General features: G+C 33.2%; 1 protein-coding gene across 1 annotated transcript in view; it reads left to right on the top strand.

Annotated features, from left to right (window-relative positions):
- Positions 1 to 14,220, top strand: part of CACNA2D3 (calcium voltage-gated channel auxiliary subunit alpha2delta 3) — a 479,329-nt gene that overhangs the window by 232,527 nt on the left and 232,582 nt on the right. Inside the window, exons 10-11 of the mRNA XM_049826767.1 lie at positions 2,037 to 2,126; positions 9,484 to 9,597. Of these exons, the coding sequence (XP_049682724.1) occupies positions 2,037 to 2,126; positions 9,484 to 9,597 (204 nt within the window). The remainder of the gene's footprint in view (positions 1 to 2,036; positions 2,127 to 9,483; positions 9,598 to 14,220) is intronic.

Genomic DNA, 14,220 nt, shown 5'->3' on the forward strand with positions numbered 1-14,220 from the left:
TTGTATGAACTTTACGTATTTCATGAAAAACAGTTGTACTTTCTGAGCTTCTGAAAAGCTTTAACGACTGTAACAGTCCTGTGCTGTAGTTAATCGTTTTGTGTATGGACTGATGGCCATAAGTATTAAAATCACCCTGAGTACTGAAGTCAGTAGTCTCTGAATCTGACTGCTGGTCAGTTACTGTGTTTTGAAGTAGCTCCAGAAAACACACTGCGTTGTGCTGCTGACAGTTGAAGTAGCCCTTGTCTGGGAATATCTGAGTATTTTGTATTCATTCTTATTTTCATTATTACTTGTAAAAAATATGAGAGGCACAATTCAAGGCACAGCAGTATTTTAATTCTTCTACAAAGATAATTAGTTTGATTTGGTTTTCTTGCCTATAATAATGCTTTAAGACCAATGGACTGATAAATAAAAATTTTCCATTTACCTATTGAGGTAACTTTTTTATCCAGTTGTGGAGACTGAAATAGTGCTTTCACAAAAGCATTGCCTCCCCTGCTATTTCCCACCACATATGTCTTTCTTTTCTTCTTACAAATAAATTATTATATTTTAAAATGTATTTAAAACAGTAATTACTAGTACTACAGAGATACTGAATAGTATTTACTTAAGTTAGCTATGTTGGGGAAAAAAGGAACCATTTTGCAGTGTAGCTGTATTGGCATTTACGCTATCCTTGCTTATTTAGATGAACAAGACTGTGCCTTTCGGACGTTCAAAGTATTGAGCTGCAATGAACCATATTTACTAGGTCACTATGAAATAATTGTTTTGAAAAAGCAGCCCTTTTTTGTGGCTTCAGAATTGCCTAGAGGCTAGGATGTAAATTTTCCTGTTTCGACTTACTGAAATTTAATAATCAAATAGGAAGTTCTCTGCCTTCCAATATACTGCTGTAATATCTTTTTATTTTATGAAATAATAATAAAAAATCTTTCCATCATAGAAAGTCAGGGGAGTGAAGTACTTGTTTGTTGATATTGCATACAGTGTCCCTTTGTGATAGCATGGTTCACGATATTGTTTTTAATGATATATTGTTCCTTCTTATAAACCTAAGAGAATTTGTTTCTCCTCTGAACATACTGTTTTCAGAAAGTAGTGCTAACATTGTTTTGAAAATATGCTACTTAGTACTTCATAGCTTACATTTTCTCTAAAAAAATTACAATTTAATGTATATATTATATAGTAGTCCTGTGTTTTTGTTGAGTGCAAAATTCATGAAATTTTTCAAACTTCTGACATATCTGGAGAAATAACATATGTTTAGAAAGAGGAAAATATAGGATGAATTCTTACCTGTCAGCCTTTAAAAATTGCTTGTTATAAAATTTTACCCATGCTTATGGCCAGCAAGTATGACAGTGCTTAATGGATGAGCCATTTAAAACTACAAAAGTTTGGTTTAAGTGTGACTACACAACATAATACTGAAGATAGTCATATATAGCTAGCAAGTGGTTAGTCCTCTCTTTCTTCATGTGTGGAGTAGTTCTTTATCAATCTAAATATTATATTGGCATTGACAAACTGCATTTAAACTGCAATAGCCTAATGACTAGGGTCTACTATCTTTTAGGGAGGGATCATAAAAACCCATAAAATCTCAAAGCTAAATTTCAGAAAGAATTATTTTTATTAAACAGAAGATTCTGAAAACTTAGAAACTGAATACATAGAAATAATGTAAAAATTACTGTATGAAACGAAAAGAAGATATGGATATTGCTAAACAGAAAACCAAACAAAAAACCCAAAGGAAAACTATTTGATTGAATAACTACCCAAAGCCATATCTTGTGATACCTTTGCATTATTATTGTTCTAACATATCCTTAGTTTAGTGTGACTTCAAGAGTCAAAAGGATTAACCAGGAATTGCTGTGGTTTATGAATTAGTATATGCAGTCTTTTAAGCTTAAGAAGCAGGTCTAAAGAAGAATTCAGAAATCCTTAATCATCGATATCGACATGTATGTTGTACAAATATACTGACAAATAAAACCCTGTTCATGTTTCAGCATTTCAGGGAACACCTTGACAAACTTTTTGCAAAAGGAATTGGAATGCTGGATATTGCTTTAAATGAAGCTTTCAACATGCTCAGTGAAGTAAGTTAATGCTTTTCAGAATTACACTGCTGACCCCTTTCTTACTATTTAGCAATTACTGTCAATTTTAAGATAATAAATTAGAGCTAACTCAAAAATGTGATGGTAGTAAAATATTATATATAGAACAAGAATTTTATATAATCTATGTGTGGTGAAAGATATAAACAATTTTACATTTTTATATGTATACATTTTATATTAATATATTTTGTGTCTATATATACAGTATACACCTATGCATACATGTGTACATTAAATAAAGTTTATTTCAGTAGCTGTTCTAGGTGTTAAAAAATACTAGGATAACATGCAAATTTCACAGTTTAGATGTTTTTTTCTCTTTGGAAGGGCTAATGTTTTAGGAATTACAGGAATTTGTATATTCATAAACACTTTGAGAGTACACACTGTTATTAGAGTTGTGAAATGATTGTTCATTGGTTTGACTTCTGGCATGACAATTAATATCTCTAATAGTTTATACAAAAGAAGTTATTTGAACACTTCTGTACGTAATTCTGTTATACTCTAAGATAAAGGGAGAAATGTAAAGCTTTGCCTAACCAGCTCATATGCATTAATATTATTTTAACTATTTATCTGCCAAAACCATTAGGCCAACTTCCTGACAACATTCCTGTGTATAATGTCTGTAAACAGGAGTGCAGTCTCTAGAAGATGAGCATCATGATCATGGAGATAATCTAGTGCATGGCATCTAGTTTCCCTCCCAAACTCCACATAAAATCAGTGTAGCATTCTTAGTTGTCCAGAAAATTGTCCTTCAAAGGCTATTTTAATTAAAATCAGACCTGTTGTCTTTGTCTGAAATGCTTTTCCTCACAAAGTGCACATCAGTCTTAGTGGTTATCATGAAATGATTTTATGTACTGTATTTCAGAGACTTTTTTTTGTTATTTCTGGCAAAGGTAAAATATATTTTCATGCTATGTATTCCAGCAAGGAAAAATTTTGGCGATATTTTGATTCAGCTGACTATATACTTTCTTGGGAATGTATATTGGAAAAAGCAAGGAAAGAAAGGGGAAGAGTGAGCAGTAGTAGTAATGAAAGTGAATTAGTACGAGGGAGCAAACCAATGAAAATAAAATGCACCATCAAATATTTCTCATGATATTATGAATGAAAACTCTAGGTAGCGTGGTAGGACTAAAGCCATTGCTTACACTCGCTATTAATATCAGTTTAGATACAGGATTTCTGTAAAGGGAGAGTATTTACTTTTTTAAAAATAACTAATTACAAGCAGATCTCTTCTCCAGGATCTCTAAACTAATGAGCACTTGTAAAATTGTGAACTGCTATATCACAAAGCTACAGCAAAGTTCATTACACAAGATCTATATAGCAAATGCCATTGTGAAGGGCTAAACCACCAAATACGTCAAATGCCAGAGCAGATACTGAGGGGGAAAATGTGAGATATTTCAGTTAGCCCCAAGACTGAGGAAAACAGGAAACTGATTAAAAAGTGGCAAACACTCATTTGTGTGTAAGTGCCAAGAGCCCCAAGGTGAAATACTAGCAATCAGTGATCAATGAGTCCTAAAGAAAACTTAAGCTGTTATCCCCAAATATTCCCATTTTAAGACCTGCAGTATTAGCTGTCAAGTTATTTCAAAATGATGCTGCATGTAATCCCCACCTACCATTTTTTAAGGCCAAAAAAAAAGAAGAAAATTTCTATTTCTGTGGATTCTTTCAGAATACTCCATCTTGGCCAAAGTTCACTCCTTTCTAACAGGAGGCCAAATCTTTTTTTCCTTGCATCTTGCAGTAAGCTTTCAACTGCATTAGTGAGTCAGCAAAAGTGACTAACTTTCTTTTGAAGTTACTACTAGCAGCTTGAGATATGATTGAAAATGCTTTGGTGTTTCCAGAAAAGCTTTCTCTTTATTAAAAAGAAAAGAAAGTATTTAAATATTATGCATGTATTCTTTTTAATAATCTAGATCAGTTAAGAGGTGAAGTGATCCTGATTTAGAACCCCTATGTGTAGTGGAAGATTTTTTGTTTTGTTTTGTTTTTAAAGTGAAGAGGGAGGTATCATGTAGAAAGGCAGAGCAACATCAAATTCCTGGCAGGTGAATTAAACTCATGTGGACTTAATCATTAAGTAACCTTTAAAATAGATTATGCAAGAACTTCTGTTGCTTTGAGTTTTTCAAACAAGATTACTTAAAGGTTTTTAAAAGCTTTTCCAAAGCAACAAAAAAAAGGGAGATTGCAATGAGATCAAACACAAGATAGTGTTTTGATGCCCAAATTATTGGGTTGAAATGTATGGGCTATGTTTTTTAGATGATCAGTTTCTTCTACTAAATGCCTGATGATATTATGATGAGAATGTAGTTCCTTGTGTACTTAGGCATTCTAGTTTGTCTACAGACAGAAATGAATCTCTTCTGATACGGTTATCATGGTGGCAGTCCAGCTGGTGGTAGTTAATATTGTATAATGCTAGTGATGGATACTTCCAAGTAAATCCACTATATGTTTCTTTCTAAGAACACCTTGTCCTTGAGAGAGTATCACACTTCATATCCAGAAAAGTAAATATATATATATTTGTGTGTGTATCTATATATCAGCTTTAAAGAGAAATTTACAGTGTTTAGAGACAAGCTTTCAAAAATAAACAAATCAATGCCCTGTTCATACTACTTGAACCTCTGTAACATAATTGGGTAGGACTCATATTTTCTATGAGCCAAACTGGCCTCCTGACATCCTTCCAAGACAGTCTGTTTCCAAGAAATCTATAAACTCTATGTCTCTGGGCTCCAAATAACTGCTATTAGTGGGATCTGTAGGTGTGTATTACAGAAGATCCTAAGTTTAGGGCTGACAATTTAGACCCCTGTCTTGCTCCTTGATAGTTCGGATCCAGAACTAGTTCGCTCTATCATTCTCAGTTTGAACAATGCCTTGGAGTGTTGACTGTTTCTAATACATTCATTAGAAATCAGTTCACCCTTCCTCTCTAGTTAAAGTACGGATCTGAAAAGAGGCACCATTTTAACAACTACAGTGTGTCTCCTTTAAACTGAGATACATTTCTTTCACTGTAAAAGTTACAGGGACTTAATTCCTGTATCACAAATTAAATTCAGTAAAACTTGCTATACTACAACTAAGCTTAGTAAGGATTAGTAAAGAAAGCTGAAAGAACATTTTTATAGTACATTTTTAAATTTCCTAACTTTTCCCTAGCCATCTATTTTTCAGCTTATCTAGCCTTAGTAGATCCCATGACTTAAAAATCATGTACCTTTAAAATTAATATGCATCCTAACTAACCTCAATTGGATTTTAAGCATACAGACAAACTAGTCACAACTCATGAATTAATAGATGATAGAATAAAGATTGAGCTATGCCAACTGATGTTTTTAGAAACTTTATTATTGTCACTCACATTTACCAGGATTGTTTTGGAAAGAAATATTTCAGTCACAAATACAACAAGCAAATTCCTTTATTCTGCTCCCCGCTTCCCAGCCCCTCTGGGTCCTTTTCCTTTTCTGTCTCCTTCTTGTTTTCCTTTTTTTCAACTGAGCTTATATTTGTGAAAATGTATTAAAGTGTTTCCTTAAGTATAGTCATTTATTTGGGGAAAAAAAAATACCTGTTAGTCTGCTGGAAAAAAAAAATTATCATGTAAAAATAAGTAGCAAACTGTCTTTTAATTGAAGGATGTACCTTGCAAATGAGACCTCAACAAAATATTCTCCAAAGGGTCCGACTTGACAAGTATGCCTGCCTTTATACTGTAGGATCATAGATTAACTAATGGTTCCAGTTCCTTTGTATTCATCCTGAGGCAGAATATTGATCAGTTCTTTTCCAGGCATAAAATCCTAAAATGAAAGGATGAGGATCTTCCTCTACCCACTGCCTTCGCCCAGACAGCGTGGAACTAATGCCTTCATGTGGTGCATGCCAAAAATGGCAGTGGGAAAAGCTGCATGAAGTAAAGAACACTCTAGGTTGTTTGTAGAGGGTTCATTAAGAACCCCATTATGGGCACTGAATATAGTCTCAGGAAACAGATACGCAACAGTAAATAGCAACCAGCCTTAATACAGGAGATGTTCTATACTAGTCTTCCAAATCTGTGTAAACAACAACAACAAAACATTAGAGTGATCAAGAAGGCCTGAGATGAGATTTTTTTGTTTTGTTTTAAAATCTGTGGGGCAACTGAAGTTATAATGATGGATGTGGTATAAAAATGTCATTAGGTAAACAGATAGTTTTGGGAATAAAGGGAACTGACATCCCATGTACTGAATTGTACCTAGGATGAGTGAGAGACTTTTGATCTGTAAAGTCACGATGGATCATGCTACATGTATGTTCAGATTTATTCAAGGTAGAGTAATGACTGTTTCTATCTATACTATAAAAGGGAGTGTAATAGCTTCAAGCCTTCTTGCATATATACTTCCAGAATTGACAGCATAAAAATCTTTTCCGTTATATACAGACGTATCAGCAAAGTTGCTGAGAGCTTATATTAAGCAGTCTAGGCCAGAGAAAAAGCTACTTAAACTCTCCTTAAAAGAGTACAGCTAACCATTTTCTACTTTGTCTATAGGATGTGACCTTTACGTGCCAGAAATCTATTCTTGTGAATTATAGGTTAGCTAAGGATGTCTTGTCTACATTTGAAAAAAAGAAGGGGGGGGGGGGGGGGAAAAAAAAAAAAGGAGGCAAAAAAAGGGAAAGGAAAAAAAGAAAAATCTTTGTTTTACACAAATAGTCCATTAAGATTCTGGTTGGATTTTAGAATGGTTCAGGGGTTACACTAATTATACCCAGTTAATTTTGCCTTGCAATTACCTTTCAGTATTTGCCTAGGTTGTTAAGACTTGAAAATGGTTGATACTGATGTCTTTGAAAAGCACGTTTAAAAATCCACTTCCAAATTCTTTCCAATCATCAATTTATGCAGTGTTCATTATACAGTGTAAGAATATAGAAGTGCTTGGTACTGTAGTTAGGCACCTACTATGTCATGTGACAACCGCAATTATCTCTTTTGGTGACAAATGCAGTCTTTGCAGTGATTACCTTTAAAAAAATCATAGCCAATTAAATAAAATTCTGTGACATTTCAAAGACTGTTAATCACAACCAAATGCTGTAAATGTCAGGAAGCATTGAAATTTTTGCTGCTAACTGATGAATCACTGAGTTAATTGTAGTTCATCATAAGGCCCTTGTCATTGTTATTATTATGGAAAACACTTTCATCACTCTTGCTATTCAATAAAATTAAAGTTCTAGACAAATATGAGAAGATATTACTCATCAAAGCATTTGAATTTGATCTCATTCTTCAAAATATTCAAACAGATAACTACATAGAATAATGCAGATGCATAGAGTGATGTTTTAAAATAAATATATGAAGTCATTCCGCCTTTGTTATTTTCCCTTTTAATATACCTTGTCTCTTTCAAAATATGTTGTCCATATGAAGAATATATCACTTGACCAAGTAACTTCAACTTTATGAGAAAATATTGGATCTAAGATCATACTAATGAAGGAATGCCACTTTAATAATTCTGGTTCTGGTTAAGACTCGAAAAACTGTCATGACTGAAGAATTTTAAGGATAGACTGCCTTGCAAGTATCACAGATAAGGGTTTTCACACAGGCAGTGACCAAATATAGCTAACTCTGTAAACCCACATTAGCTTCCCTTCAAGTAACAGGTTTCTATTACTGTTCGCTGAGGTTCTTGTTTGATCAAAAGGAAACTGACCTGGAGGAGAGCTGTAGATGATATAAATGATTGTTGAATGATATTTGTGGATGTGATTACTCAGATATAGAAATGTGAAGGCAGAAGAAAAAGGACAGAGCACTGCTGGAACCCACCGACTCCCTTTCCTACTGCAGGCATGTCTACAAAGATGACATTTTTAGAAGTTAAGAACTTTTTCTAGAAAAAAAGGTTTTTAGGGTTTTGGGAAGAACAGTGAATATGTAAAGGTGAGTAGACTGCAGAAAACTTAAAGACAGAGCAGTTGCTATCCCAAATCAAACTAGAACACTCCGAATAAATTTTGTTGAATCCAGAAGCTGTCAGAGTCACTGCAAGGTAATCCACATTTAAACTTAAATACTACTTCTCAAACGGGACCGCCCTTTTTTTGGCATTATTCATCACAGATAGGCTAGCAAGGTGGGACAAGGTAATTATTGCTTGGCTTTCTCAATACCAAGAGAAAGGTGCTAGGATGAGACCTTGTCTGACCTCAAAGTTGGTAATGTACCTGAAAACTACATAGGAAGAGAACAAAAGAAGATTGTTCATTCATTAGCATGTACTCAAATGTTAGACCAATCTATAGAGTTGTGTGTTAATGCCCCAATTTATCAATCTTCTCACAGATTTTTTTAGTGTTCATACAGAGTAATTAAAAATCAAATAATTTTCCAACTTTGCATATTTTGCTAAAAGCTGGATGTTTCACCTAAGTTCCTTGAATATATAAAATAGTACACAGATAAATAAGAACCTATTGTGCAGTAAGAGCAAATGGAGACAGATGGTTTCAAAATTAAGGCACCAACTCCAGAATCAAGAGATCAAAGCTTCTGTTGTGACTCAGTCCAATTTACTTGTTCTTTGACCAGGAGAAAATCCTGTCTGTGGAATCGTGAAACTTTCTTCGCATACTCCAAAGGATATGTTGACTACTGTCTAAGTACCTGTGCTCAAGTCCTGCTGTCCAGTGACTTGAATTACTTATATGTATTCATTTCAAGTAATAGGAGAATCTGAGAATATATAAATATTAACTTGGTTCCCCGAGATAAACATTTTATGAAAAATAACATATGGAATGTAATCCTGAGTGAATATGAATGCCATATGAATAGTCATATGCCTCTCTATAAGTGGTGTATCTTCTGTACTTCAAAGTAAAATTATGTCATTAATTCTTTTTGTGTAGCTTGTTCTTTTAAAATTATATTTAAATCAAAGCAAACCCTATATAGATGCATCAATACAGATCATCTATCTAAAACAGGGGAATACGCTTTTAATTTGGGGAAGGGCTATAGTTATGTATGTTTCTTATTTTTCAAGCTGGTAAAATGGGGATATATAATGAATCCAGATTCTGTTACACGACTGAAGTTACAATTCAGCAAAAACATAATATCTATGATAAAATGTTTTCAACCTGAGGCTTTTTCACCTACTTCTAAGCATGCTAGGTTTGACAAGATCCATGTTTATCCAGCATGATCCTATCTATCTTCATCTAACAGCAATGTGCTGTAACTAATGATCGTTTCCTTTCACAGTTCAATCACACAGGACAAGGAAGTATTTGCAGCCAAGCCATAATGTTGATTACGGATGGAGCTGTGGACACATATGATACAATATTTGCAAAATATAATTGGCCAGACAGAAAAGTAAGTATGTTCTCAACTCTATTTGATGGAAAACCCAAAGCTTCATACCCAATGTAAACTGTATGCCTATTGAAAAGTCAGTAACAATCCTTCTAATGATCTAAAAATGATTTTGGATAACTGGATGTTTCACTAATGACAAAAATGATTCTTAAGTGATATTGCTTGAGGACAGAGATGGCCTTTTACTGTAGTAATGAACCTAGGATAATGAGTTATTAAGGAAAAATTTCTCTCCAGGGTACGTTTTTTGACCATTATATGATGCTTCCCCTGTGAGACATCATTAAACATGAAAAAACCTTTTCTCTTCTTTCTCCCAAAATATTCATTAATAATTCAATGCTTTTTGAAGCTAAAGAGGGGTATGTACTGTGAACAGTGAACAGTTTACTGTGACTGGAGAAGGAACAAATGTAGTACTCAGTTTTTTAATAAAATCTCACCAACTCTACCCCTCACTCTGCCAAATAAAGAAATTAAAAATACTACTTGGTTCTATCAATCTGTATAAAGAAATTTACCCAAAATTAAATTACCTTGTTATATAACACATGGATGTTCTACAGTAATGCAGAAATCCCTTGACTTTTCCTGATGAGAAAACTCTAGTAAGCCTCATGTTTGGATGTGAAATAATTTCCTTCTCTACTTTTTATCTTCTGCTAAGGAAAGTTTTGGGACTGTTTTAGGAAGTTTTTGTAGTTTGAGATACCTGTCATGTTATATGCCTGTGGAAGCAACAACCACACTCTTCAAAGTGCAATTTTAGCAAGTAATTGATTAATATGAGTGTGCTGCATGGAGTTTCAGTATTCTGTGGGAAAAAAGTAGTAGCTTTGATGTGTATTTTTCAGACGTGTTTCTCTCTTTTATAAAATTACATTTGTTTTTTATTCTCCCTTTTCTTGTTTACCTGAACTAAACCTCATCTATTAGCAATCAGTGAGCCAGAGAAAATGGGTAATTGGTGATTTTTTTTTTTACTGATCTTCTGAAAATGTTATGTCAATTACTGTCATTTTGTGTAGTAAAATTGACATAAAACTATTCAACTTTTTGTTAAGAGTTTTTTATTCAGAGAAAGTGGAGTAATAACTAACTGCAATCAGAAGATCTATTTTTCTCTTCAGATACCCTGCTCAGTCCTTTTATGTAACTTCATTCTCTAAAAGGAGAAAGTTCATACTTTTTGTGATTTTACCAGGACATGCCAGGAAGTCTGTCATCTTTAAAAATATGCAAGAATACATCAGTATTTGCGTATATCCTGAGGAGACCTGTAATACTTCTCATGTGAATTGATGCTAGTCCTTGTGTAGTGGAAGGGATGAAGAAGTTCAATATTTAATTAATGCATTAAGATGTAGAACTAGGTATTATGAAGGAAGTTCCATTGCATGTCAGCTTTTGTCTGTTTTGGTATTTATTGTATCATTGGATCACATCTCAATTGGCAATGGCAATATTGCTGAAATATTTGTTTCCCCTCTGTGACATACAAGAAGTACCTCCTTGAAATGTGGTTATCAGCTGTTTGCAAGGTGGATGAGAGTATGTGACCTTTGATCTTTGTCTTCCTAGTTTTCTTTACTGCTTTTCACTGAGATTATTTGTTGTTGCTATTTATGTGAAAATATCACCTGTCTTTTCTTATTCTGTGTTTAGTGTTGAAGAGGGGTCATTCCTGAGGGGTAAACCTTTTATTGATTTTTCTGTTGAATAATTAGACATATGGAAAGTTATGGCTTTCTAAAATACATTTGTCTGTTGAAATTACTGAATAATTCTGGAAATAGTAACATGCTTGAACTGTAGCTTGTTTTTCAGATATTTAAATATTCAAAATGGAATCTTTTTTTATCAGACAGGTCATATGATACGTTTTTCTTTCTAAGTAAATTAGTGTAGCTCCTTAATATCATATGGCTTAAGTTTTTTATCAGCTGGCTGTGCTCATATAAATGTCTGGTAGTAATATAGTCTCAATATCTGTCTTAAATCCATCTTTGTATTCACACTTATTTCTGAATGTTTTCTGAGAGAAACAAGACAACTATAACCTGATTGTGAAATTATTATGTTAGTAGCTGCTTCTTCAGATCACAAGCGTTTATAAACAACAGACAAAATTTTTCCTTTTTTTTTTTTTTTAATTCCAAGATGTTTGCATACACTTTTATCTCTATAGAAATAGTCTGAGAGCTGTTAATTTCAGCTATAGGCTTCCATATTTACTCTTAATACTTTAGTCAATTAAATCTTGTAATGGTTCAAGGTTTCAATGATCAGATGATGTATGAAGAATTTTCATTAAGCAATGTATAAATTTAAACAAAATAAATAGAGGATATGAGGAATATGACTAAATCTAAGGTAATCTAAATTATCTTTGGAATTTCAATCACTATTTCTGGCACCTTCTCTCTCCCACTAATTTTATCTCCTTTCCTGTTTTGATATGATTGAGTGACTTTGTAGGCTAGCACTAGCTCTGTTTTATGAAACATAACTCATTTTGTTCCACTGGAAAGGAGGCTTAAAAATGTAAAAACCTTGTGGCCAGTCTTTCCTCTCTTAATCAATGGGATACTGTCTGATTTAAGTTGTTAAGTCTTCAAATGTTCCATGAGAAAATTTGGCTTTATCTAGCAAACACTGATGTCTAAGGAGATGTACAGAATCTCTCAGATGTGCCTCTGATGTCTTTTATTTTCTTATACTATGAAGTTAGTTCCTCTCTTTAAGTATGGGGAGAGACCACGGGAAAACTCTATCATATGAAATCAGTAAGGAAAGCATTCTCTGAAACAGTCAGCTGAGTATTTTCATAAAACCACGTGCTATATATCTTTCATGTGCAAATCAACAGCTATATCTGAGATAACAATACTTAGCACAGCTGTTGCAATAAGCATCAGGACAGGTTTCCCTTTGGGTATACTTCTGCAAAGGCCTAGCATGAAGAATCCTAACTTGTTTAGCAAGGACACAGTGTTTAGAAACTAGCTTTTACTTAGTGTGCAATATTCTACCCAACTCTTATAAAATATTTAATGTATTATACAGTGTTCTAAATTGTATATGAAAAAGTATGTAGAAAAAAATCAAATCAGTTTGTCCTCTTTTCAGCATGAAATGCTTCACTATGAAAAACATAAAAGATTTCCATATATATGCTTTAATGCATTAGAGCTTTCAATGTTCTTAGATTTGTTATTCTAGAAAAGAATTATTGAAAACGCAATATCCTACATATTTGCAGTGTCAGTGTGCCTAAAAATTATGCATGCAGCGCCATTCAAGATCCTCTGCTTTTACATTACACCGTCTTTATTCTCTCCAAAGCCATTTTTTATATTTATAAATCACACGTTTGTACTGCTTAGTAGTTTTTTTCTCATACTTTTTGTTCTCTATTCATCTATACATTGCCTTGCCATCTTTCTTATCATTTATGTTTTTCCTGCCATTTTGAAACTGTGGTGGACAGTGGTGGACAAAGGAATAGCTCTAATTGAGATAAGTTCTTAAGTTTTGGTTTACCTCAATTACCCTGTCAGCAATTACCTATTTCAATTATGTTTTACATAATGTTAGATAATATTAAATATATCATCATTAGTTGCAGCATAAACATCTTGTTCTCTTATAGAAAGGAACAAATTCTTCATATAACTGTTAAGGCTTTGCCAGTTTGTTGGTGACAATCTCTAAAAATGGAGAGTGAAAACACACTATCACCATATAAATAACAATTCACAATTTCTTCTTTTTTTCCAAGCTATCTATATCTTTGCAAAAAATAGTCTTTTTAAAAAAGATACTTGTGTAAACAGGGATAAAAGCACTTTATTACATATAATTATATATGTATTCTGCCTGACAACTGATCAAAAAGCTGCTTTTTTCTGATAATGTATTAAATAAAAATTGTGTTGCAATAATTTTGAAATGGAAGAACTTGGCTTCAATTAAATCCCCCAAATTAGCTTAAATTAAGTAAATGAGTTTTTTTGGGGGACATCAGCCTGATTTGTGCGTAAGGTAGAGAATTATGACCATCAAAAGACTGTTTAAAATTATCTGGTGGACTGTTTCCTTGAAAGAAGGAACACCTTCATTCTACTGTTTATTTTATGAGTCCCTATCTCCGCACCAAAAAACTCCACTTCCCCATGTTTTCTTGATATATTCTGCTACTTAAAATGTAAATCTAGTGGATGCTATTTTTATAACATACTATGGTTTTTTGGTATGACTAAGGCTTTAAGATAATGTCTACTTCCTTTTTTATGAGTCCATAAATGTGATCTTGTACCTTAAGGAGGTAGATTCTCATGCATTATAAATGAGGAGGTAGATTCTCATGCATTATAAATGAGTTTATGCTATGTACATAATTTTTCTCATTCATGAAACTTACATTCAGTATTTTCAAGTTTCGGTAATCCACTTATGACAGCTCTGCCACGTGAAGTACTAAAAAGAGAACAATTAATCTGCAAGAGTAAATCAATCTACACTGTCATAAAAAAGCCCAGGTTTTCACCATGTAGCAGAAATAAGTATTTAAAAAGATTAGTACCAAGACAGTGTTTGTTTACAATTATAACTATGATA

The sequence above is a fragment of the Accipiter gentilis genome, chromosome 23, assembly GCF_929443795.1.
Source record: "Accipiter gentilis chromosome 23, bAccGen1.1, whole genome shotgun sequence".
Classification (NCBI taxonomy): Eukaryota; Metazoa; Chordata; class Aves; order Accipitriformes; family Accipitridae; genus Astur; species Astur gentilis.